We start from the raw sequence: 24,704 nt of genomic DNA on the forward strand, positions 1-24,704 counted from the left end.
CGTTCCCTTCTCCCCAAGGTGCTTCACAGCGTTCACCAACATCTGAAGAGCTCTAAGAAGTGGGAGGCAAAGGCATCTCTTTCACCCAGGACTTCCGAGCCTCTTGCCTACACCAAGCTGTTCGCAGCGGCTCTGCAGCATCATAACGCCCATGTGGGATCACTGCTTAGAGGAGCAAAGAAAGCACTTTGGCATGAGGCGGGGTTTCCATCCTCGTCGGCATCAACCAGTGTCTGGGACAGGAGCTGGTGGCCGCTGCGGCCTGCCTTCCCAGCTGCTGCCCGGGTCCGCCCTCCTACACTGCTGCCCCGTACACCCCTCGCTGTGTGTGACTTTTGGAAAAGTCGTTCCATCTCTCCAAGCTTCATGTTTCTCGATTGTATAAAAGGAAAAAGGTACGAACACGCCCCTTGCAGGGTGTTAGGAGGATTAAATGGGTGGAATAGGGTGGTTTTTTTCTCCTTCTCTCCCACCTAGAACAAAACCCAGGCTTTAGGTTGTCACGGCGGGCGCCGGGGAACCCTGGCCACAAGCTCCTCTCCGAGTTGCTGCGGAGCGCCCCGACGCAGCTAGCGTGGAGGACGGGCGCCCGGAGTCATACAGAAGCCAGGCTGGCCGGGGCTCGGGCTGCGGTGGACACAGGGGCTGCCCCGCCCCGCGTCTCCCGCAGCCCGATCGTGCCCCAGCGCCTCCCGGGTCTGGACTGGGCCGGGCTGCGTGGGAGGGGCGGTGCGGCTGGCGGCGCTTCCGGGGAGCGGGGCCTGCGCGCTGCTGGTCCCCGGGGAGCCCGCGCAGCCCGCGTCGCGACTGGGCCCGCGCACAGGTGAGCCCGGGGCGGGGTCGCGGGGGACCGGGAGGCGCGGCGGGACTCCGTGGGGTGGGCGGGGCGGAGCGCGGCCGGCCTGGGCCCCGGAGTCCCGGCCCCACCGAGAGCCGCGGGGGTCCGCGCCGCCTGCAGCCCGGCCTTGCCCTGCCGGCGGCACATCCGCTTCCCTTCGCCTTCACCTTTTTGGCACCCGCAACACGCAAGCGGCATGAAAGAGCCCTCCGAGGAGGCTGTCACCTTTTCTGTCGCGAAGAAGCTGGCGCGGGGCGGCTCCCCTTTCGCTTGCCTCGCTGGAAGAGCCTGGCGGTCAGTGCGTTGTGGATGTCGTTTCTGCTCACATTCTTCTCTGCTCCGGTCGCAGCCTCTTCCTCTGCTCTTCGGGTTGTCATTGTGGCAGTGATTCAGCAAGTGCGTAACATTAGTTAGGGTTAGGGACCTATCGAGGCATTACACCACAGTCATTTAACGAGCAGCTACACACGGGCTGGGCAGCCGCTGTGCCAACGACTAGGGTGACCGCGGTGGACCAGACAGATCCAGTTCTCTGGTCCCCAGGGGACAGACAGGTACGTCAGAATCACAGCACACCCTAGAAGTGCAACCGAGAGGGGGAAGTGTGGAGAACTCCCGTTGAAACACCAAACCTAGGGAACACCAGGGTCAGGAATGACTCAGAGGGAACCACATCTCCTTATTTTTTTAGATTTAAGAGTTGATATGTGTAGGCACACAAATCACAAGTGTACAGCTCAACCATTTTCCCTAACACGCACATTTCCTGATTCAGAGCAATAAATAAAACATTACTACATCCCTGGCTTCCAACGCCATAAAATAGGTTTGCCTGTTTTCGATTTTCCATCCATGGAATCATACGTCACATACTTTTTTTTTTTTTTTTTTTTTTGAGATGTAGTTTCGCTTTTGTCGTCCAGGCTGGAGTGCAAAGGCGCAATCTCGGCTCACTGCAACCTCTGCCTCGCGGGTTCAAGTGATTCTCCTGCCTCAGCCTCCCGAGTAGCTGGTTTTACAGGCGCTTGCCACCACGCCCGGCTAACTCTTGCATTTTCAGTAGCGACGGGGTTGTACCATATTGGCCAGGGTGGTCTCGAACTCCTTCAGGTGATCCGCCTGCCTCAGCCTTCCAAAGTGCTGGGATTACAGGCATGAGCCACAGAGCCCGGACCTTCATGTACTCTTATGTGTGTGACATCTGACATTCAATGTGTTTTATGATATTCACCCATGTTTCGTTAGCAGTTTATTCTTGTTGGTGTATAATATTCCACTGTATGGCTAGACCACAATTTATCCATTCAACTGGACACGGGTTGATGGACGGTCGTTTCCACTGTGGGGTTATTTTGTATCTTGCTGCTACAGATATTCTTGTGTCTTTTGGTAAACATCTGTAAGCAGGCCGGGCACAGTGGCTCATGCCTGTAATCCTAGCACTTTGGGAGGCCAAGGCAGGCGGATCACAAGGTCAGGAGTTCGAGATCAGCCTGGCCAATATGGTGAAACTCTGTCTCTACTAAAAATACAAAAATTAGCCAGGCGTGGTGGTGGCTGCCGGTAGTCCCAGCTATTCAGGAGACTGAGGCAGGAGAATCGCTTGAACCCAGGAGGCAGTGGTTGCAGTGAGCCGAGATCACGCCACTGCACTCCATCTTGGGCGACAGAGGCAGACTCCGTTTCAAAAAAAATAAAATAAAAAAATTAAAAAAAAAATCTGTAAGCACTGCTGTATGAGTATATTCCTAGGACTGAAATTGCTGATGTGTGTATGCTCATCTTTAATCTATGGTGCCAGACACTTCTCCGAAGTAGTTGTATGGTTTACATGCCCACCGGCAGTGTCTGAGTTCCCATTCCTGCACACTCTTACCACTACTTGGTAGTCTTTTTCTCTGTAGCCATTTGGCTGAGTGCCCGGCAGTGATGCATTGAGGTTTTACTTTGCATTTCTCTGATGACTAATGAACTGTTTTTATGTCTATTGCTCATTTGAATATTCTTTTTGTGAAGTGCCTGCTCAATTCTTCTGCTCATTTTTCTGTCGTCTTCTTACTAGTTCCATTGAGTTCTTGAAATATTTGTGATATGACATTTATTGATATGTGTGTGTGTGTCTGTGTGTGTGTGTGTATATATATATATATATTTTTTTTTTTTTTTTTTTTGAGACGGAGTCTCACTCTGTCACCCAGACTGGAGTGCAATGACGCGGTCTCAGGCTCACTGCAACCTCTGCCTCCCGGGTTCAAATGATTCTCCTGCTTCAGCCTCCTAAGTAGCTGGGATTACAGGCACCCTCCACCACACCCAGCTAATTTTTGCATTTTTAGTAAAGAGGGGGTTTCACCATGTTGGTAGGGCTGGTCTCAAACTCCTGACTTCGTAATCCGCCCGCCTGGGCCTCCCAAAGTGCTGGGATTACAGGTGTGAGCCACTGCGCCTGGCCCTGGATATATATTTTTAAACATTTTCTCCCTTGGGAGATTGCCTTTTCACTCTCCTATTTATGTCTTTTGATGAACAGAAGTTATTCATTCTTTTTTTTTTTTTTTTTTTTTTTTTTTTTTTTGAGACGGAGTCTCACGCTGTCGCCCAGGCTGGAGTGCAGTGGCGCGATCTCGGCTCACTGCAAGCTCCGCCTCCCAGGTTCCCGCCATTCTCCTGCCTCAGCCTCCTGAGTAGCTGGGACTACAGGCGCCCGCCACCCGCGCCCGGCTAATTTTTTTTGTGTTTTTAGTAGAGACGGGGTTTCACTGTGGTCTCGATCTCCTGACCTTGTGATCCGCCCGCCTCGGCCTCCCAAAGTGCTGGGATTACAGGCTTGAGCCACCGCGCCCGGCCAAGTTATTCATTCTAATGTTTTTTATTTTACCATTTTTCCCCTTATAGTTGTATTATTTGAGTCTAGTTTTTAAAAAATCTTCCCTAGCAAGAAGACTCAGATAAAAGTAAAATTAAAGCTGGGTGTGGTGGCTCACGCCTGTCATCCCAGCACTTTGGGAGGCTGAGGTAGGTGGATCACTTGAGGTCAGGAGTTAGACCAGCTTGGCCAACAAAGGAAGATCCTGTCTGTACCAAAAAAAAAAAAAAAAGAAAAAGAAAAAAATAAATTAGGTAGGTGTGGTGGCTCATGTCTATAATTCCAGCTACTCTAGAGGTTGAGATGGAAGACTGCTTGAGCCTTGGAGGTTGAGGCTGCAGTGAGCTGTAATCACAACACTGCACTCCAGCCTGGGTGACAGAGCAAGACCCTGTCTGGAAAAAAAAAAAAAAGGTCGGGCACGGTGGCTCATGCCTGTATGCAATCCCAGCACTTTGGGAGGTAGAGGTGGGCCAATCACTTGAGGTCATGAGTTCCAGACCAGCCTGGCCAACATGGTGAAATCCCACATCTACTAAAAATATAAAAATTAGCTGGATGTGGTGGCGAGCACCTGTAGTCCCAGCTACTCGGGAGGCTGAGGCACAAGAATCACTCGAACCCAGGAGGCAGAGGTTGCAGTGAGCTGAGATTGCACCACTGCACTCCAGCCTGGGTAATGGAGTGAGTCTGTCTGAAAAAAAAAAAAAAGAAAGTCCCACGTGTGAACACAGGGGCCACCCTAGGTCTGCACCATAGTCTCCAAACCTCTTTGAGAACACTGTTTTGTGTCTATCAAGCTATAAATGAATTATATTCAGGCTTTTACGTGACATTGTCCTACAAACCGGAATTAATCCTACCCAAATGTTTTAGCAAGTGACTGAGAACAAAACAGCCTTTGAAACCAAAATTCTTTTAAATGTAAAGTCAGGTGAAGATGGTAATTTATTTATTTAAATATGTAAAAACTGTTTCAAACAATTTGAACCTTTAAACAGACCAGTTTTTAGCACTCAACTGAAATCCAATACTGTCTCCATTCATTGGCCTGATCTCATCAGACATAGTGTCGTAGTTTCCTATTGCTGCTGTAACAAATTGCCACAAACTTAGTGGCCTCAAACAACACACGTTGATTATCCTACCGTTCTAAGATGGCCATCGGCGAGGCCGTGCTCCTTCTGAAGCCTCCGGGAAAGAAACCATGGACTTGCCTTTTCCAGCTTCTAGAGGCCACCTACATCCCACTGGCACCTGCTTCCCTCGGCACAGCTCTTTCGTCTGCCTCAGACCTTCCTGCCTCCCTCTTGAAAGGATCTTTGTGGTTACATGAGGCTCACCTGGGTAATCCAGGAACCCCCTCCCCATCTCAAGGTTCTTAATCACAACTGCCAAATCCCCTTTTGTCATGGAAGGTAACATAGTCTCAGTTCTGGGGATTAGGATGTGGGCCTCTTTGTGGGCCACTATTCTGTTTACCCCAGATAGTGATTCCTGCTTAACGGAAATCGCATATGAACTCTAAGAGATACTTATTCTAATTATATGCCTTCACAGGCTTCACTACATTTCCTATATAATAGAAATTGGAGACCAGTTTGATATTGGATACTAAATACACTTTGGATTTTTTTTTTTTTTTTGAGACTTGACTCTTGCTCTGTCGCCCAGGCTGCAGTGCAGTGACACAATCTCGGCTCACTGCAACCTCCACCTCCCAGGTTCAAGCGATTCTCCTGCCTCAGCCTCCCGAGTAGCTGCGATTACTGGTGCGTACCACCACGCCTAGCTAATTTTTGTGTTTTTAGTAGAGATGGCGTTTCACCATGTTGGCCAGGCTGATCTCAAACTCCTGACCTCGTGATCCGCCCACCTCAGCCTCCCAAAGTACTGGGATTACAGGCGTGAGCCACTGTGCCCTGGCCCACTTTGGGTTTTATACGACAAAACTCTGTAGTGTTTCCTTTACATCAATTTCTGCACACAATATTGGAAAAGCATTCTAGAAGGCACTAAAGGTATTGTGTTACTTCTTGTCTGAAGAAATTCTTTACTAATTTTTTATTTTTTTGAGATCGAATCTCGCTCTGTCACTCAGGCTGGAGTGCAGTGGCGTGATCTCGGCTCACCGTAGCCTCCGCCTCCCAGGTTCAAGGGATTCTCCAGCCTCAGCCACCTGAGTAGCTAGGATTACAGGTGTGTGACACCATGCCCGGCTGATTTTTGTATTTTTAGTAGAGACAGGATTTCGACGTGTTGGCCAGGCTCGTCTGGAACTCCTGAGCTCACATGATCTGCCCACCTCGGCCTCCCAAAGTGCTGGGATTACAGGCATGAGCCACCATGCCCGGCCTCTTTACTAATTTTCTATCAAGTCTTTGTTCTTACAAAGTGGGCATTTTGGCCGGGCGCGGTGGCTCAAGCCTGTAATCCCAGCACTTTGGGAGGCCGAGACGGGCGGATCACGAGGTCAGGAGATCGAGCCCATCCTGGCGAACACCGTGAAACCCCGTCTCTACTAAAAAATACAAAAAACTAGCCGGGCGAGGTGGCGGGCGCCTGTAGTCCCAGCTACTCGGGAGGCTGAGGCAGGAGAATGGCGTAAACCTGGGAGGCGGAGCTTGCAGTGAGCTGAGATCCGGCCACTGCACTCCAGCCCGGGCTACAGAGCGAGACTCCGTCTCAAAAAAAAAAAAAAAAAAAAACAAAAAAAAAAAAACAAAGTGGGCATTTTTGGTATGATTCTACTTTATGAATTTTTTCAAATCACAAAAAAAGCGACTGCATATTATACTACACAGCAAATCAGAGAATAGGCAGAGCGAGTGAGTACAGCTTCCAGTTGGATATTTGGGTTCATTGTCTTACCTACTTGTCAGCCACATCTCAAGATATGATGACAGTTACCAGGTCCATTAACATGTTTGAATGTGTGACAGTTCCACAGCCCCAGCTACAAAAGAACTGAAAAGGAACAAGGAAGGTGCGTGGCATCTTGGATTCCAGGAAGTAGGCAGTGTGTATGGTTACTGGAATTTACCTGCCATCTTGCTCAATTATCCTTTCAAAGGTGCTGTTATTTTTCTTAAAACGTTTCCATAGTGTTTCTCATGAGGGCTTATACCACCCCACTTCTAGTGGCATATACTGCTGGACAACTGGATTTCTTCTTAACCAAGCAATGCAAAAGCAATTTCCCCAAATCAGCATGTGTTGCCAAAAGGGCAAGTCATTTTATAAAATGAGAAACTGAAACTTTTAAATCTACATATATTAAGTAGATTAACATATTATGCTAATTTTTAACCTTTAGAATATTTAGAAATCAAATGATGCTTTAGTTTACAAGTGCACCAAGGCCAAATAATGAATATTAAAACAGAATTGAAAAAAATATTTAAATAATGCAAAAACCAACTGACATCATGTTTACTACTAGGGGCAAAAAGGCATTCTGAATGGCCCTAGCTGCAGCCTACCACTTAGGCTGTCTGAAATCCCAAGCATATTAGGAAAGAAAAGAAACTCATACGTATCAGTCAACTTGCAGTGCCTTTTTGGTGGCTTCCCATTTAGCTGTGTTGCTTTTTCAGATGTCTTCTCTGGTTCCTGGACCCATTCCAACTCTTCACTCTGCCTCCTTTGCTGCTATGGTTTAAGTTCTACTTCTTTTTTGAACTTTGATATATGTTCACAAATCCTCAGCATCCCTTGTCTTCTACGCGTCAGTGAACAAAGCATTAATGTGCAGCATAGAAAGATGTTAATTTTTTTTTTTTTTTTTTTTTTTTGAGATGGAGTTTCGCCCTTGTTGCCCAGGCAGTGGTGTGATCTCAGCTCACTGCAACCTCCGCTTCCGGGTTCAAGAGATTCTCCTGCTTCAGCCTCCCGAGTAGCTGGGATTATAGGTGCCCGCCACCACACCCAGCTAATTTTTGTATTTTTAGTAGAGATGGGGTTTTACCATGTTGGCCAGGCTGGGCTTGAACTCCTGACCTCAGGTGATCCGCCGCCTTGGCCTCCCAAAGTGCTAGGATTACAGGCATTAGCCATCGTGCCTGGCCACATTCTTTAAATTTTGAAACGTTTTATTTTAGTGTGTCTAATAATACTTGTTTCTATGAGTTTTCAGGTTTGTTTTGATCTCACAGATCCACCAAAGAGAAAGCAGCCCCGTGCCAGTTGCTCTGCTAGCCTTTCACAGAAGTGTCACTAGAATACTACAGCCCCCACAGGCTCTGCTCCACAGAAACTTAAGGCTGAAGGAGTGTCCACTGTCAGGGGCATCCTCTGTCACTATGGTGGGAAGAGAACATGGTGGGTTGCCTTTCTAAGGGAGTCTTGGGCTTTCTTATTTCCATATAAATGTAGAAGCAGTCTGACAACCTCCCCACCAAAAAACCTGAAAAACAAAAATCTTCTAGACTTTGCAACAGCACTGAATTAATAATCAGTTGGGGAAACATTAATGTTACCAGTTTTATAAACCATGAACATAATATATCCCTCCAATATCTAGATTATTTTATATACATAGTAGCCCACATTTTCTAAGCATTTATTACATGCCAGGCACCATTAGGACTTTACATAAATTATTTCATTTAATCTTCACAATAATGCTGAGAAGGAGGCTTTAGTACTTCCATTTCATGGATAGAGAAACTGGAGTGTAGTAAGATGGCCAAAGGCCACGGTTAACCAGAGATGAGAATCAGGCACTCTACCTGCAGTCTGCAGTCTTCACCACTTTTTGACATGACCTTCCTGAGCTGATGGCTGCAGGAGCGATGGGTCTACGGATGGAGTTATTCAGGGGGAGGCAGACTTGGAGGAAAAGTCTCCCAAGATTTCCTGCATGAGCTCGCTCTCTACTGTTCAGCTTCTGTCTATCTGGATACATAATTATTTGTCCAAATAGCAACTGTCCTTCTTCTACCATTTCAGGCCTTACATAGGAAGTCCTTCTAAAGAGCTGCCTGACAGCTGCCCTTCCCCAGATCCTGAATATCCTCCTGGCCAGGTGGAGCAGAGAACAGTCCCTCAGCTGGTCATGCTGAGCTCATACCCTGTAAGTCTGACCACACTACACAGCTCTGGCTTTATCTAGAACCCAGCTCCAATCACAGTCGTGTCTGGCCCTAATCTCATGAGGAATGAAGGACCCATTTAGAGAGGAAGCCTCTGTCAGGCATTAGGAGAAAAACAGAACTTCCCAGAGCTCATCCACGGGGAATGAGAGCAGGGTAAGTGCAGCCTTTGTGATTCTCTCTCTCTGCCCTCTGTAGGATGGCTGCTCCATGAGGTCAAGACTGGGTCTTCTCCCTCCTCCCCCTTTACCGATGCCTGGTCTCACGGGGCTAGTTTTGACCCCCACGCTATGGCATCATCGACCTCCCTCCCAGCTCCTGGCTCTCGGCCTAAGAAGCCTCTAGGCAAGATGGCTGGTGAGTGGAACCGGACTCGCGACTCTGCTGTGTTCCTGAGGGTAGTGCTCAGTCTCCAGAGGGCGTGGTGGGAGGCCTGCCTGGTCCCAACTCAGAGAGACGCAGGAAGGCTGACGGGGGGACTCCTGACCTGACTTCAGGGCCTGGACGCGTGGTGGAGTGAGGAGAGGAGGCCTGCGTCAGCTTAGCCAGATCTTGATCCTTTTGGCTCAGAGGTTTTCCAAGGCTGCTCAGCTAGCTTTCCCAGCCTGGAAACCACGGTGCTGAGGGCTTAACACTGTCTCTCGTTGTCTAAATCTTTGTTCCAGAACCATCTGGAGGAGAAGCCAAGCAGAGAGAGAAAATGAATCAATCCCCACCACTATCTGTCCTTATCAAAGGCTGGGGAAGCTGGGTTTTCATCTCCTTACGGAGTCCCCACAGCACACCTGACACTGCGTTCTCAGTGAACTTTCAGCACCTAAGACAAACCCATTTTACAGATGAGGCAATGGAGACACAGACTAATTTGCTGAAGGTCATAGAGAAAGTGAGCCACAGTCAGAACCGTGTCCCTGACTCCCGAGTGCGGGTTCTGAATCGCGCAGCTCTCCGCTCCTCAGCAGCTCCGAGCAGTAGCCTCTTCCCCATCTGGCGACAATCTAGGATTTCTTGGGGCCATGCAGATGCCAGTCCTCCATGCCCCTTCCTTCCTGTATAGGTAGCCCTTCCTAATCGAAGTCCACCTCCCCTCGGTGCTGGAAGTGGGCTCTGGGACTGGTGGATCCTTGCTCGCATAACGTAGCTCTGCCTGCAGACTCCCGGGTGGCTGACGAGTCAGCTCTAGTGGGAAGTTCTGCTTAAGGTGGGCTGGGGGTGCCAGGTATCAAAGAGCCTGGGAGTAGTGCAAGGCCATTTCTCTTACCCAGGCTGGTGGAACACTCTCACATAAGGATTCCAGAGTTCTGACATACATCCCAAACCTTTACCTTTAGAAGGCACTTTTAGGCAAGTCCCAAAGGATATACAAAAACAGCGGAGTGTCGGGCGCGGTGGCTCACGCCTGTAATCCCAGCACTTTGGGAGGCTGAGGCGGGCAGATCATGAGGTCAGAAGTTCAAGACCAGCCTGACCAACATGGTGAAATCCCGTCTCTACTGAAAATACAAAAATTAGCCAGGGGTGGTGGTACGAATCTGTAATCCCAACTACGCAGGAGGCTGAGGCAGGAGAATTGTTTGAACCTGGGAGGCGGAGGTTGCAGTGAGCCAAGATCACGCCACTGCACTCCAGCCTAGGTGAGAGTGAGACTCCATCTCAAAACAAAAAAAAATAGTGGAGCAATAGGTCTCTGAGAATACGATGTTTCCCAGTGCAGGGACGCGGACTGCAGTCTGTCTGTCCTCCCTGTGAGGCGGGGCTCCTCCCTGTGTGGGCAGTGAGAGGGCACCTGTTAAGAAGACACAGGCCTGAGCAGTGTTTCTCCCCCACAGACTGGTTCAGGCAGACCCTGCTGAAGAAGCCCAAGAAGAGGCCCGACTCCCCAGAAAGCACCTCCAGCGATACTTCACAGCCTGCCTCACAGGACAGACTATCCCCAAGCCTCAGCTTAGTCACGTCTCCCAGCCTGCCACCCACACATGCGAGTGACAGTGGCAGTAGTCGCTGGAGCAAAGACTATGATGTCTGTGTGTGCCACAGTGAGGAAGACCTGGTGGCTGCCCAGAACCTGGTCTCCTACCTGGAAGGCAGCAGCACCAGCCTGCGCTGCTTCCTGCAGCTCCGGGATGCAACCCCAGGCGGTGCTATCGTGTCCGAGCTGTGCCAGGCACTGAACAATAGTCACTGCCGTGTGCTGCTCATCACGCCGGGCTTCCTTCAGGACCCCTGGTGCAAGTACCAGATGCTGCAGGCCCTGACCGAGGCCCCAGGGGCTGAGGGCCGCACCATCCCCCTGCTGTCGGGCCTCAGCAGAGATGCCTACCCACCTGAGCTCCGATTCATGTACTACGTCGATGGCAGGGGCCCTGATGGTGGCTTTCGCCAAGTCAAAGAAGCTGTCATGCGTTGTAAGCTACTACGGCGGGGAGAAGGGGAACGGGATTCAGCCACAGTATCTGATCTACTTTGACTTTTAGGAGACAACCCTGTAGCCTAGTAGTTCAAAGTGCAGCCTCTGGAAAAGGCTGTCAGGGTTTGTATCCTGGTTCCTGCACTTATTATTAACCCATAAAAAGTAACTTGGGCAAGTTACTTACCCGCTCTGTGCCTGGTTTCCTCACTGACCACTAGGTTTCCATTGCTATGAAATGAGAACAGTATACAGACTAAGGCCTCAGAACATGGCCTAGCACATGTATTCATAATAGGCAGAGCCTAGCACAAATCAGGTCCCCAATAAATTATTAGCTAGTAGTAGTAACAGTAACAGCATTACGTTTCTCTGAGATCAGGCTGGAGATGTCCATCAAGAGCTGGGAAGGTGCCAGGGACATTGGTTTAGTAAGGCAAAATGATGCAAAATAATCGGAAAGAAGTGCATATGAGTGTATCTGGGGAGGGCCATGCTATTGCAGTAGGTTTGGAAATGTGATAACAGATAAAAAGGTAGAAGAGGCAGGACCTGTTGGGGAAAACAGAGATGCTGGGTTTGGGAAGGGTGACAATGCTGTGACTGGTCTCTTTCAGATCTGCAGACACTCAGTTGACACTTTTTATATCATGGGACCCCAGAAGTTGGAGTAAAGCTGGAAATAGAAAACCCACGCAGGGCCTTGGATTCCCACAGATGTGACAAGAGGTATAGGGAGCGAGTCTGCAGCACTTTGCCCGTGTCCCTGAGATCACAGCACCCATCAGCCTTCCATTACTGTGGGCTCCCTAAGAAGACCATGGAGAGGTTGGGGACTCCCCCAGGAAAGCCATGAAGCTGGGGATTCCCCCTAGGAAAGCCACGAGGAAGCAGGGGACTCCCCAAGAAGGCCATGAGGAAGCCAGAAACTGGAGGTGGTAGGAGGTGGTACTGACCAATGATGGCCAGCAGGGCTCGTATCCTGCCTAACTGGACAAGAAGCCTGGCACACACTTCTGTCTTCCCCTGGAACTGGGTACTGGCGTACACTGGTATCCCTCCTAAAGAGGTGACTCACCTGACTGATCAGCAAGAAGCCGAGACTGCAGGCCTCACCGTGGATGGTCTTCCCAGTTGCCTGGGGAAACCCTGGAATGGGCATCAGGAGAAAGCAAGAGGAATCCAGTCCTTCACACTCACACTACTCTGTTCCTCCTTCCAGAGACATCGATTCACTTCAGAAAGCTGTAAGGAAGACGCAGTCAGCACTGCAACTATACTTTTTATTTATTGCCTAAGTGCCATTAAAGACACAAACCTAGAAGCCATTCTGAATGTGGGGGTGAGGTGGTGGAGGGAGCAAGTGAAGAGACGGGAAGCCAGGGCTCAGGGTTCAACGCCTTCACCTGAGATCACAAGCCCATGGATGCTGTGCCATCTGAGAGCTTCATCCATGGTCTGGCTAAAGCTGATACTTTCACAGTCACCATCTTCACCTTTGGACTGGGAAGAATCAGCATTTTTCTTCTGGCAGATGACTGTATTCCTTATAGGACAGGCAAGGTCTCATTCATCTGTTCTCAGTAAGTTTGTTGCTGAACTGAAATGAATTTCATTATTTCCTCCAACATGTACTCTTGTGCCCCCTCTCTCACTTCTCCCTATCATGACCCCTCTTTTGCTGAAAAAAAGTTTTATTATTTTTTCTATCTCTAGTTCTAGAAAGAGAAAATTTATTTTTTAAATTATAAATTATTTTGCCAGGCACTGTGGCTCACACCTGTAATCTCAGCACTTGGGGAGGCCAAGGCAGGTGGATCACCTGAGGTCAGGAGTTCAAGACCATCCTGGCCAATATGGTGAAACCCCGTCTCTACTAAAAATACAAAAATTAGCTGGGTGTGGTGGCGGGCACCTGTAATCCCAACTACTCAGGAGGTTGAGGCAGGAGAATTGCTTGAACCTGGGAGGTGGAGGCTGCAGTGAGCCAAAATCACGCCACTGCACTCTAGCCTGGGCAATTAAGCAAGACCCTGTCTCAAAAAAAAAAAAGGCCGGGCGTGGTGGCTCATGCCTGTAATACCAGCACTTTGGGAGGCCGAGGTGGGCAGATCAAAATGTCAAGGGATCCAGACCATCCTGGCCAACATGGTGAAACCCCGTCTCTAGCAAAAATACAAAAATTAGTTGGGTGTGGTGGTGCGGGCCTGCAGTCCCAGCTACTTGGGAGGCGGAGGCAGTAGAATTGCTTGAATCCAGGAGGCAGAGGTTGCAGTGAGCCAAGATCGTACCACTGCACTCCAGCCTGGGTAACAAAGCGAGACTCCATCTCAAAAAAAAAAAAACAAACCAAAAAATTATTTTAGTATAAAAGGATTAACAAATAATATGTCCACTCATGTGCCGACCACCCAGTTTAAGAAGCAAAACCTTATCATCTCTTATAGTGGTCCCTTTGTGCCCCGAATTGCACTCCCCCCTCCCCCACCAGAAATAACCAATATTTTGAATTTTGAACTTCTTGCTTTTAGCTTTTCTGTATACATTTACCACATATGTATGCACCCCCACCAGCATATTGTTTAGTTTTACATGGTTTTATGTTTTATGTAAACAGCATTACGATGTTTGTATTCTGCAGATTCCTCTCCTTGTTCACCAAATGTTTGTGAGATTTATCCATGCGGATAGATGACACGCCAGTTATTAATAATACACTTTCATCCCACGATGTAAATATGCCACCATTTAGTTACACATTCTTCTCCAAATGGATATTTGTTGTTCCTAGGTTTTTGCTATTAAAAACAATGAGCCTCTGAACTTTTTTGTACATTTTCACAAGCAAGATTTTCTAGGATTTAGCCTAGAAAATCCTGCTGGGGCTGGGCGTGGTGGCCCATGCCTGTAATCCCAGCACTTTGGGAGGCTGAGGCGGGCGGATCACTTGAAGTCAGCAGTTTGAGACCAGCCTGGTCAACATGGTGAAACCCTGTCTTTACTAAAAATACAAAAATTAGCCAGGCGTGGTGGTGCATGCCTGTAACCCCAGCTACCTGGGAGGCTGAGGCAGAAGAATTGCTTGAGCCTGGGAGGCGGAGATTGCAGTGAGCTGAGATATCGCACCACTGCACTCCAGCCTGGGTGATAGAGCGAGACTCCATCTCAAAAAAAAAAAAAAAAGATCCTGCTGGGTAACAAATATACTGCTGCTGGGTAGTAAAGAAAATACATACTGTTCTTCTAGAAGATGCCACAGTTTCTTCCAAATTGGCTGTACCAATTTAAGTTCCTACCATTTGTGTTTAAGACTTCCCACTTTTGGCCGGGCGCGGTGGCTCACGCCTGTAATCCCAGCACTTTGGGAGGCCAAGGCGGGCGAAATTACGAGGTCAGGAGATTGAGACCATCCTGGCTAATACGGCGAAACCCTGTCTCTACTAAAACTTCAAAAAATTAGCTGGGTGCGGTGGTGGGTGCCTGTAGTCCAAGCTACTCGGGAGGCTGAGGAAGGAGAATGGCGTGAACCCGGGAGGCGGAGCTTGCAGTGAGCCGAGATGGCACCACTGCATTCCAGCCTGGGCGACACAGCGAGACTCCGTCTCAAAAAAATAAAAAATAAAATAAAAGAGTTTCCACTTTTTCATGTTCTTGCTAACACTTAATCAGATTTTTAAATGTCTGCTAATCTGGTGGGTGAAAACTGGTAACCTATTGTAATTTTTTTTTCTTTTCACCATTTTTGTGGGGAAAAAAAATCAAGCATATACTGAAAGGAAAAAGTTTGATAAATCCCTATGTACCCATCAGCTAGCTTCAACAATTACCAACTCTGAGCTAATCTTTTATCCAGAATGCCCTAACCATATCTCTCACTCCTCCCCAGATCATCGGAAGCAAATCTCAGAAATCATTTTACTCCTAAATATTTAAGTATGCATCTCTAAATTATTAAACTTTTTTTGGTTTTGTTTTTTGTTTTTCTGAGATGGAGTTTCGCTGTTGTTACCCAGGCTGGAGTGCAGTGGCACAATCTTGGCTCACTGCAACCTCTGCCTCACAGGTTCAAGTGATTCTCCTGCCTAAGCCTGGGGTTACAGGCATGCACCACCACACCCGGCTAATTTTTGTATTTTTAGTAGAGATGGGGTTTCACCATATTGGCCAGGCTGGTCTTGAACTTCTGACCTCAGGTGATCCACCTGCCTTGGCCTCCCAAAATGCTGGGATTACAGGCATGAACCACCATGCCCAGCCTAAAATATTTTACCTTTTACTTTGTGCTTTTTGTGTTTTACTCAGGAAGTCCTCCCTACATCTGTATATTTTCTTCTGTCTTTAATCCACCTGGATTTTCTGTTTGGGTTTTTGTTGGTCTTTAGTCAAAGATCCAATTCTTTTTTCTATTTGAATAACCATCATTTACTGACTAGTCCATCCTTACCCCACCCCTGCTGATTATGATGTCACTGCTGTGACATACTATCATACGTTGGGGGCTATTACTGGGTTCTCCAGTCTCCCCCCTTTATCTGTTTGTGTAACCCTGTGCTGGTACCACACTGGCTTGTTTACTGATGTTTTTAATAAGCCTGGACCATTTGTAGGTCAATTCTTCCTGCTCTTCTTATACATCAAAAATCACTTTTTCTTGTTCCTTTACTCTTCCATATAAATTGTTTATTCAACCACCATGTTCCAGGAAAAAGCCTGTTAGTATTTTTATTGGACTTACGTGGAATTTATAGATTTATTTTGAAAAAACATATGTTTATGAGTCTTCCTATTCATAAATATAGTATGTCTCCATTTACTTATGTCTTTCAGTGTATTTCAATAAAGCTTTCTATCTTTTCCACATTGGTCAGCTCCTCTTTTTATTAGAATTATTCCCTACCATTTCATATTTTCTGTTGCTGTTGTAAAGGGTCATTTTACATTTTTATCTATTACTGATATAAAGAATTGTAATTTATTTCACATATTGATCTAGTATTAAACAGCATGCTGAATTACTTAATTCTATACGACTATAAACTTTGCAGGGTCTTGCTGTTGCCCAGGCTGGAGTGCAGTGGCGTGATCATGGCTCACCACTGCCTCGACCTCCTGGGCCCAAGCGATCATTCTCCTCCATCAGCCCTCTGGGTAGCTGGGACCACAGGCCTGTGCCACAACTCCTGACTAATTTATTTGTACTTTTTGTAGAGATGGGGTTTCGCCATGTTGCCCAGGCTTGTCTTGAATGCCTGGGCTCAAGCCATCTGCCTGCCTGGGCTTCCCAAAGTGCTGGGATGATAGGCTTGAGCCACCACACCTGTCCTGTCAGATTTTCTATAAACAGTCATACAATTTACAAAAGAAAACAAAAACTTTAGTTCCTTTTATGGCTCCTAAGGCCTCCAATAAAACAAAGTGACAATAGCAGCCATCCTTGTCTCATTCCTTCCTTAAAAGGAATGCTTTACACATTTCTCCACTAAATGTGTGCGTTGTAGGTTTTCTGATATGTAATTTTTTCTTTCCCTTTTTTTTTTTTTTTGAGACAGAGTCTTGCTCTGTCTCCCAGGCTGGAGTGCCGTGGTGCAACCTTGGCTCACTGCAACCTTTGCCTCCTGGGTTCAAGCAATTCTCTTGTCTCAGCCTCCCAAGTAGGTGGAACTACAGGTGCGTGCCACCACAACAGGATAATTTTTTGTATTTTTAGTACAGACAGGGTTTTACCATGTTAGCCAGGAGGGTCTTGATCTCCTGACCTCATGATCCACCTACCTCGGCCTCCCAAAGTGCTGGAATTACAGGCGTGAGCTACTGCGCCCAGGCTTTTTTTTTTTTTTTTTTAATTTGAAGAATTTAAGATTGGAATTAATTGCTCCTCAAATGTTTGTTAGACTCATCTGTAATACCATTTGGGCCTAGAATATTCTCTGTTTTTTTTGAGATGGAGTCTTGCTCTATTGCCCAGGCCTAAGTGCAGTGGGATTACAGGCGTAAGCCACCACGCCCGGCCAGAATATTCTTTATTGTAAAATTTAAAGCTGTAATTTCAATGTCTTGAAGAGTTACAGATCTATTTAGATTTTCCATTTCTCCTGGAGTCAATTTGGTATAAAAGTCAATAAAGACTACAAGACCAGTTTAAGTAGATTTTTCAGTCTGAGTGTCCTGGATCATGTACACAATCATGAATGTGAAGTCTGTCTGCATGAAGAATCATCTGTGGTTATAAATTCTTTGGAGGTTTTTTCCTTCTTCCCTCTGGGACAACGGTTGAAGCAGCAAGTTTCCTAATCACCTTCTCTCCTTTAGTGGGGCAGCATTTTTCTTTTTAAAAAATAGTTGGCCTGGCCAGCCACAGTGGCTCATGCCTATAATCCTAGCACTTTGGGAGGCCAAGGCGAGATCTCCCAAGGTCAGAAGTTCAAGACCAGCCTGACCAACATGGCGAAACCCTGTCTCTACTAAAAATACAAAAAAATTAGCCATGCGTGGTGGTGGGCGCCTGTAATCCCAGCTATTCAGGAGGCTGATGCATGAGAATTGCTTGAACCGAGGCGGTGGAGGTTGCAGTGAGCCGAGATTGCGCCACTGTACTCCAGCCTGGGCGACAGAGCGAGACTCTGTATCCAAAAAAATAAAAAATAAAAAATAAAAAAAATTCTTGGCCCCTTCATTGAGCTGGTGGACCTTCAGGGATCTTAGCTCTATGGAAAGTTCTGTATCTTAATTCCTCTTTACATAAGCTCAGGTCTTGTCTCTTGTCCTTTGAATCGTGTCCTAGATGTCTAGAGATCAGGAATGGCCCTTAAAATAGCTTCCACCTTAAAAATCCCCTTACCACTCTATAGATTCAAACTCCCACATCATTTTTGGTTCCTGCAATTTTTACTTTTTTGAGAGCTCAGCAACGTAACTAAAAGAATGTTTTAGTTATGTTTGAGTGTTTTGTAGCTGACTTGTTTTCAGTTTAGTCTGTCATAATTACTGAAATGGAGGTGGGAAGTATCCAGTCCTTCTTTAGACTAAAAAAGAAAAGATTTGAGAGGTTTTTTTTTTTGTTTTTTTTTTTGAGATACAGTCTCGCTCTGTCACTCAGGCTGGAGCGCAGTGGCGCGATCTTGGCTCATTACAACCTCCGCCTCCAGGCTGAAGCCATTCTCCTGCCTCAGCCTCCCGAGTAGCTGGAATTATAGGCACCTGCTGCCACACTCAGCTCATTTTTGTATTTTTAATAGAGATGGGTTTCATCATGTTAGCCAGGATAGTCTCAAACTCCTGACCTCAAGAGATCCACCGCCTTGGCCTCCCAAAGTGCTGGGATTACTGGCATGAGCCACTGCACCTTGCATGGGAGAAATGTTAAGATTTCTAAAAAACTAAACGATTGAACAGGGCTTTATAATAAATGAGTAACCTAACATAGCATTGTCTAGTAGAACTTCCTTTGATAATGAAAATGTTCTCCATCTGTGCTCATATGGTAGCCACTAGTCACAAGTGGCTATCAAGCACTTGCTAAGTGGCTAATGTAACTGAGGAACTGAATCTTAACTGTGCTACCATAAAGATTCCTTTCACTCTGAGGTCTGGTATTTAATAGAACTTCTGGTAGCTGAGGCTTCCTATGAGCTCATCCTTTCCTTGAAACAGGCATTCTTTTTTTTCAGAGACAAAGCCTCGCTCTCTTGCTCAGGCTGGAGTGCAGTGGTGTGATTATAGCTCACTGCAGCCCCAAACTCCTGGGGCTGTAACTACACCTGTAGTCCCAGCCTCCTGAGTACCTGGGACTACAGGTGTGAGCCACCACGTGGGGCATGAGCCAGACTTTTTGAAGAGCAGAATTCTGGTTTTTTTTATATATATATATATATATTTTTTTTTTTTTTTTTTTTTGAGACGGAGTCTTGCTCTGTGCCCCAGGCTGGAGTGCAGTGGCGCGATCTCGGCTCACTGCAAGCTCCGCCTCCCCGGGTTCACGCCATTCTCCTGCCTCAGCCTCCCGAGTAGCTGGGACTACAGGCGCCCGCCACCTCGCCCAGCTAATTTTCTTGTATTTTTAGTAGAGACGGGGTTTCACCGTGTTAGCCAGGATGGTCTCGATCTCCTGACCTCGTGATCCGCCCGTCTCGGCCTCCCAAAGTGCTGGGATTACAGGCTTGAGCCACCGCGCTCGGCCTGGTTTTATATTTTAATCAAAATTATACCCATATTGATGAATTTTGCTTCTAATGAATACATTCCTCTACTATTTCATTTCAAATGTTTCTCTTTTGCTCATTATATTTTAGCTACACAGGTCATTCCTTTTTTTTCAGACGGAGTCTTGCTTTGTCACCCAGGTTGAAGTGCAGTGGTGCGATCTTGGCTCATTGCAACCTGCACCTCCTGAGTTCAAGTGATTCTCCTGCCTCAGCCTCCCAGGTAGCTAGGATTACAGGTGCACACCACCACACCCGGCTAATTTTTGTATTTTTAGTAGAGACTGTGTTTCACCATGTTGGCCAAGCTGGTCTTGAACTCCGGACCTGAAGTGGTCCGCCTGCCTCGGCCTCCCAAAGTGCTGGGATTACAGGTGTAAGCCACTGCGCCCAGCAGTCATTCTTATTTTTTAAAAAATGTCAAGTACGTTACTGCTCTAGGGTCTTTGACAGCTAATATTTACTCTGCCTGGGCTCTTCATATGGCTGGTATGGCTGGTTCCTTCTCCTCATTCAAGTCTCAGCTCAAATGTCACCTTTTGAGAGGCTGACCACGATCATCTTATCTAAAGGGCTTGGCCAGGCATTGTGACGCATGCCTGTAATTCCAGCACTTTGGGAGGTGGGCAGGTCACCTGAGGTCAGGAGTTTGAGACCAGCCTGGCCAACATAGCAAAACCCCGTCTCTACTAAAAATACAAAAATTAGCCAGGTGTGCTAGTGTATACCTGTAATCCCAGCTACTCTGGAGGCTGAGGCAGGAGAGTCGCTTGAACCTGGGAGGCGAAGGTTGCAGTGAGCCAAAATTGCGCCACTGTACTCCAGCCTAGGTGACAGAGTGAGACTCTGTCCCAGATAAAAAAAATGCGGGGGGCTCCTATCCCCAGGCTCTTTCACACTGTCCAGTTTTGTTCTATTAACAGTACTTGGCCTGGCACAGTGGCTAATGCCTGTAATCCCAGCACTTCGGGAGGCGGAGGCGGGCGGATCACGAGGTCAGGAGATCGAGACCATCCTGGCTAACACGGTGAAACCCTGTCTCTACTAAAAACACAAAAAATTAGCCGGGTGTGGTGGCAGGCGCCTGTAGTCCCAGCTACTGGGGAGGCTGAGGCAGGAGAATGGTGTGAACCCGGGAGGTGGAGCTTGCAGTGAGCTGAGACTGCACCACTGCACTCCAGCCTGGGAGACAGAGCGAGACTCCCTCTCCAGGGGAAAACAAAACAAAACAAAATAACAAAACACCATACACAGCACTTAATCATTACCTTGTTTATCTCACGTACCCATTTGAATATACATTTTATGAAAGAAGAAGCCTCGCTGTCTTGCTCAGAACTAACAGTGGCTGGCACATGGAAAACGGAGACCTGGAGAGGTTAAGAGACTTTTCCAAAGTTGCACAGCTAGTCAGTGTTGGGGCCCGACTTCATGGCTCTCAATTCTGGGCTCTTTTTGTAAAAACGTAGCTACTTTGGCAAGGTGCGGTGGCTCACACCCGTAATGCCAGCACTTTGGGAGGCCCAGGCGGACGGATCACGACCTCAGGAGTTTGAGACCAGACTGGCCAACACAGTGAAACCCTGACTCTACTAAAAATACAAAATATATATATATATATATATATTTTTTTTTTGAGACGGAGTCTCGCTCTGTCACCCAGGCTGGAGTGCAGTGGCCAGGTCTCAGCTCACTGCAAGCTCTGCCTCCCGGGTTCACGCCATTCTCCTGCCTCAGCCTCCCGAGTAGCTGGCACTACAGGCGCCTGCCACCTCGCCCGGCTAAGTTTTTGTATTTTTAGTAGAGACGGGGTTTCACCGTGTTACCCAGGATGGTCTCGATCTCCCGACCTCGTGATCCGCCCGTCTCGGCCTCCCAAAGTGCTGGGATTACAGGCTTGAGCCACCGCGCCCGGCTAAAAATACAAAATATTAGCTGGGCTGGTGGCACGCGCCTGTAATCCCAACTACTCAGGAGGCTGAGGCAGGAGAATCACTTGAACCCGGAAGGCGGAGGTTGCAGTGAGCCGAGATGGCGCCATTGCACTCTGGCCTGGGTGACAGATCCTAAGTCTCTCCTAATAATGCTTTCTGCATCACAAAAAAAAAGCAGTCTTTTATCCAACTCCTAATCTATATTTCTGGTAGAAGTAATCCAAAAATCAAACTAACACATGGTACACTTTGTTACTGACCAAAACTGACTGTAAGTTGCATCTTGTTGCTAATGCTGAAAATGGCAAAAACTGTCCCATTAGATCTGTCTGAAAACTAAACTCAAATCACTGGCAAAAATAATGTGTGGCTGACTTAAACGATGTAACTCTTTTTTTTTTGTTTTTGAGACGGAGTCTTGCTCTGTCGCCAGGCTGGCGTGCAGTGGTGCTATCTGGGCTCACTGCAACACTCCGCCTCCCGCGTTCAAGCGATTCTCCCGCCTCCGCCTCCGCGAGGCTGGGACTACAGGGGCCGGCCACCACGCCCGGGTAAATTTTTAATTTTTGTATTTTTAGTAGAGACAGGGTTTCACCATGTTGGCCAGGATGGTCTCGCTATCTTAACCTCGTGATCCGCACACCTCGACCTTTCAAGGGGCTGAGATTACAGGCGTGAATCACCGCGCCCGGCCGTAAGCACCAACTCTTGACAAAATTTAGATCTGTTAAATAACACCAGCGAAAAACGGGCTAACCAGAAACAATGGTCACTAAAGAAACCCTCAACAGCAGAAGTTACAAGTAATAATTTCATACAGCAAAAAAAAAAAAAAAAGAGAAACGAAACCCTGGGAGACGAATCATTCTGCAAATCATAACCCCGGGTAGCGGGGCAGAAATACAGGCCAACCAGACAGAGAGGCATGGGATGCCTCCAGCCCGGAAATAAGTGGGTGATGGAAATGGTTCTTCTGGCCCTATTCGTTTACCTTTCTTGTCAGCGGAAAGGTGCTGAGTCTACAAAGTAAAAAACTGATCACGACGAAAATTTCTGCAAAGTAATTAAAATGGAAGAAAAATGGAAATGACCTAAATACTCGGTATAAAAAATCGACCAAGGAATAAAATGGGTTCACGGATTTGCGTCAGAAACGTTGCTTCCCTTATAATTGGTCAACGTCGGTGAAACTATGATTAAAATGTCAGTATTCAAACAAGGCCTCCAACACTCCCGTGGCCCAAGGGGGTCTTCGGCTCCCACCCCGGGGCACGGGCCTGGGGGTCCCTCTTCACTGCGCAGCCACCTCTAGCCCGCCGCTTTCGGGACTCTCAACCTTCTTTTCCCTTCCCTGAGGGCCGGCCAGCACCACAACGGGGCCAAAGGCAGTAACTTGGTTGAAAGGCGCGCCCTGGGACAGGTCAGCGGGCTCCGCTTTGCGATGCACGCAGCCCGCAGGAGCCGGCGCCAGAGCAGGGTACGCCGGGAGTTAGCAGCCCAGCCAGGCCGCTAGGCTGGGGCGAGGGGCGGGGCCGGCGCAGGGCGCGCAGGCGCACGGCGCCTTCCTGGCAGCATGGCGGACGCAGCCCCTCAACTCGGCAAGAGAAAGCGTGAATTGGACGTGGAGGAGGCCCACGCCGCCAGCACAGAAGAAAAGGAGGCAGGAGTTGGAAATGGTACCTGTGCTCCTGTGCGCTTACCATTCTCGGGCTTCAGAGTGCAGAAAGTGCTGAGGGAGTCTGCGCGGGACAAAATCATTTTCCTACACGGGAAGGTACCAGGAGGCAACCCTGAGGCGGGATGCGGGAAGCGGTGAACCAATCATCGCCTTGGAGGCGGATTTTTTTTCGGATCTCGGCCGGAAAATACCAATCATTATCACTCGGGGGAGGTGGGAGTGCGCTACTAGAATGCATAGAGGGGCGGTAAAAGGCGGCAAGATTGCCTTTGAAATTAAGGCAATGAACACATCTAGCTCTAATTTTTCTAATGTCTCTTTCACTAGAAATATCTATTAGGAGAGTGTATTGTAGATTAAAGATCACATGTTACATTCCCCAAGCCGTTCATCCATTTATGTGTATAGGGACTAGGAACCCAGTAAATGTTAGATGTCTTGCTCATCCCTGTCGCTGGAAACATGTCCCTCAGTCCATGAGACTGTAGGAGATGTGATCTCTGCCTTACACGACTTCAGCCCTAACAGGAGAACAACAGAGAACAATATATTATAATTGTTAATTCAGTTCTACACGCGCGCTTTCAAGCATGCCAGACACTAACCTCGGTCCTGAGAATGTGGAGATGAAAGTTACCATCCCTGATCTTCAGGACTACGGAATATTTCTGGCGAGACAGATACAGCTTGCTCCAATACCAGCGTGCTTAGCAGTCTGGCAGGGGCTGAGGAGAGATGGAGACCATTCCAGGAACTAGTGAGGAGGCCTAGCCAGGGCAGGTATGGGGGTTCCCCAGAACTACTAGCAGGAACTCTCACCTTTGGGAGGATCAGGGAACCTTGGCCTAGGCTTCCATGCGTCTGTATCTGTTATTTTTTGTTGTTGTTGTTGTTTTTATTTATTTATTTTGAGACGGAGTCTCTTCTCTCTGTCGCCCAGGCTAGAGAGCAGTGGTGTGATCACTGCAACCTCCATCTCCCGAGTTCAAACGATTCTCCCTGCCTCAGCCTCCCGAGTAGATGGGATTACAGGCGCCCGCCGCCATGCCCAGCTAATTTTTGTATTTTTAGTAGCGACGGGGTTTCCCCATGTTGGCCAGGCTGGTCTCGAACTCCTGACCTCAGGTGATCCGCCTGCCTCTGCCTCCCAAAGTGCTGGGATTATAGGCGTGAGCCACCGCGCCCAGCCTTATTTTTTATTTATTTATTTTTTGTATGAGGCTCTGTCTGATTTTCTCAGCCCAGCTGTCCTCAGTGTGCAGCACCTGTTGAAGGTGTTAGCCATGAGAGCTTTCGAGCTAGGAGTCACTTGGGAGACCCAGGTTCTAGTTTCTGTTTCAGTGCTGACTGTTCGTGTGACTTTGGGCAAGTCACTCAAGATCTGTTTTTCATCTTTTCTTCTGAAATGGGGAGAACTTGACAGAAGTCTTGTAAGCCTAAAATGGAAGACAACTGAGAAGCCTTGTATTCTGGGGAAGAAAGGTGTGAGAGCTGCCACAAGGATTTGTGTGGAGATGCCTTCTCTGTCTGGGCACGGTGGCTCACGCCTGTGATCCCAGCACTTTGGGAGGCCGAGGCAGGCGGATCATTTGAGGTCGGGGGTTCAAGACCAGCCTGGCCAACATGATGAAACCCTGTCTCTACTAAAAATACAAAAATTAGCCAGGTGTGGTGACATGCGCTTGTAATC

General features: G+C 47.9%; 3 protein-coding genes across 5 annotated transcripts in view; 2 read left to right on the forward strand and 1 right to left on the reverse strand.

The window, feature by feature from the left end:
- Positions 1 to 24,704, reverse strand: part of SRPRA (SRP receptor subunit alpha) — a 53,848-nt gene that overhangs the window by 20,793 nt on the left and 8,351 nt on the right. The window lies entirely within an intron of this gene.
- On the forward strand, positions 721 to 16,062 carry TIRAP (TIR domain containing adaptor protein). Of its 3 annotated transcripts, XM_050755737.1 has the most exons (5): positions 721 to 823; positions 8,655 to 8,778; positions 8,996 to 9,154; positions 10,627 to 11,202; positions 11,822 to 16,062. In XM_050755737.1, the coding sequence occupies exons 3-5, from the start codon at positions 9,088 to 9,090 to the stop codon at positions 11,839 to 11,841; spliced, it is 663 nt and encodes a 220-aa protein (XP_050611694.1). In that variant the 5' UTR covers positions 721 to 823; positions 8,655 to 8,778; positions 8,996 to 9,087; the 3' UTR covers positions 11,842 to 16,062. The 3 variants fall into 3 exon arrangements, with proteins under 3 accessions (XP_050611694.1, XP_050611692.1, XP_050611693.1); XM_050755735.1 differs by having other exon boundaries at positions 10,627 to 16,062; XM_050755736.1 differs by lacking the exon at positions 721 to 823 and adding an exon at positions 6,432 to 8,024 and having other exon boundaries at positions 10,627 to 16,062.
- DCPS (decapping enzyme, scavenger) overlaps positions 22,141 to 24,704 on the forward strand; it is a 41,321-nt gene continuing 38,757 nt past the window's right edge. The window contains 1 exon segment of the mRNA XM_050755723.1: positions 22,141 to 23,110. Within this exon segment, the coding sequence (XP_050611680.1) occupies positions 22,910 to 23,110 (201 nt within the window). The 5' untranslated portion in view covers positions 22,141 to 22,909.

The sequence above is a fragment of the Macaca thibetana genome, chromosome 14 (assembly GCF_024542745.1).
Source record: "Macaca thibetana thibetana isolate TM-01 chromosome 14, ASM2454274v1, whole genome shotgun sequence".
Taxonomy (NCBI): domain Eukaryota; kingdom Metazoa; phylum Chordata; class Mammalia; order Primates; family Cercopithecidae; genus Macaca; species Macaca thibetana.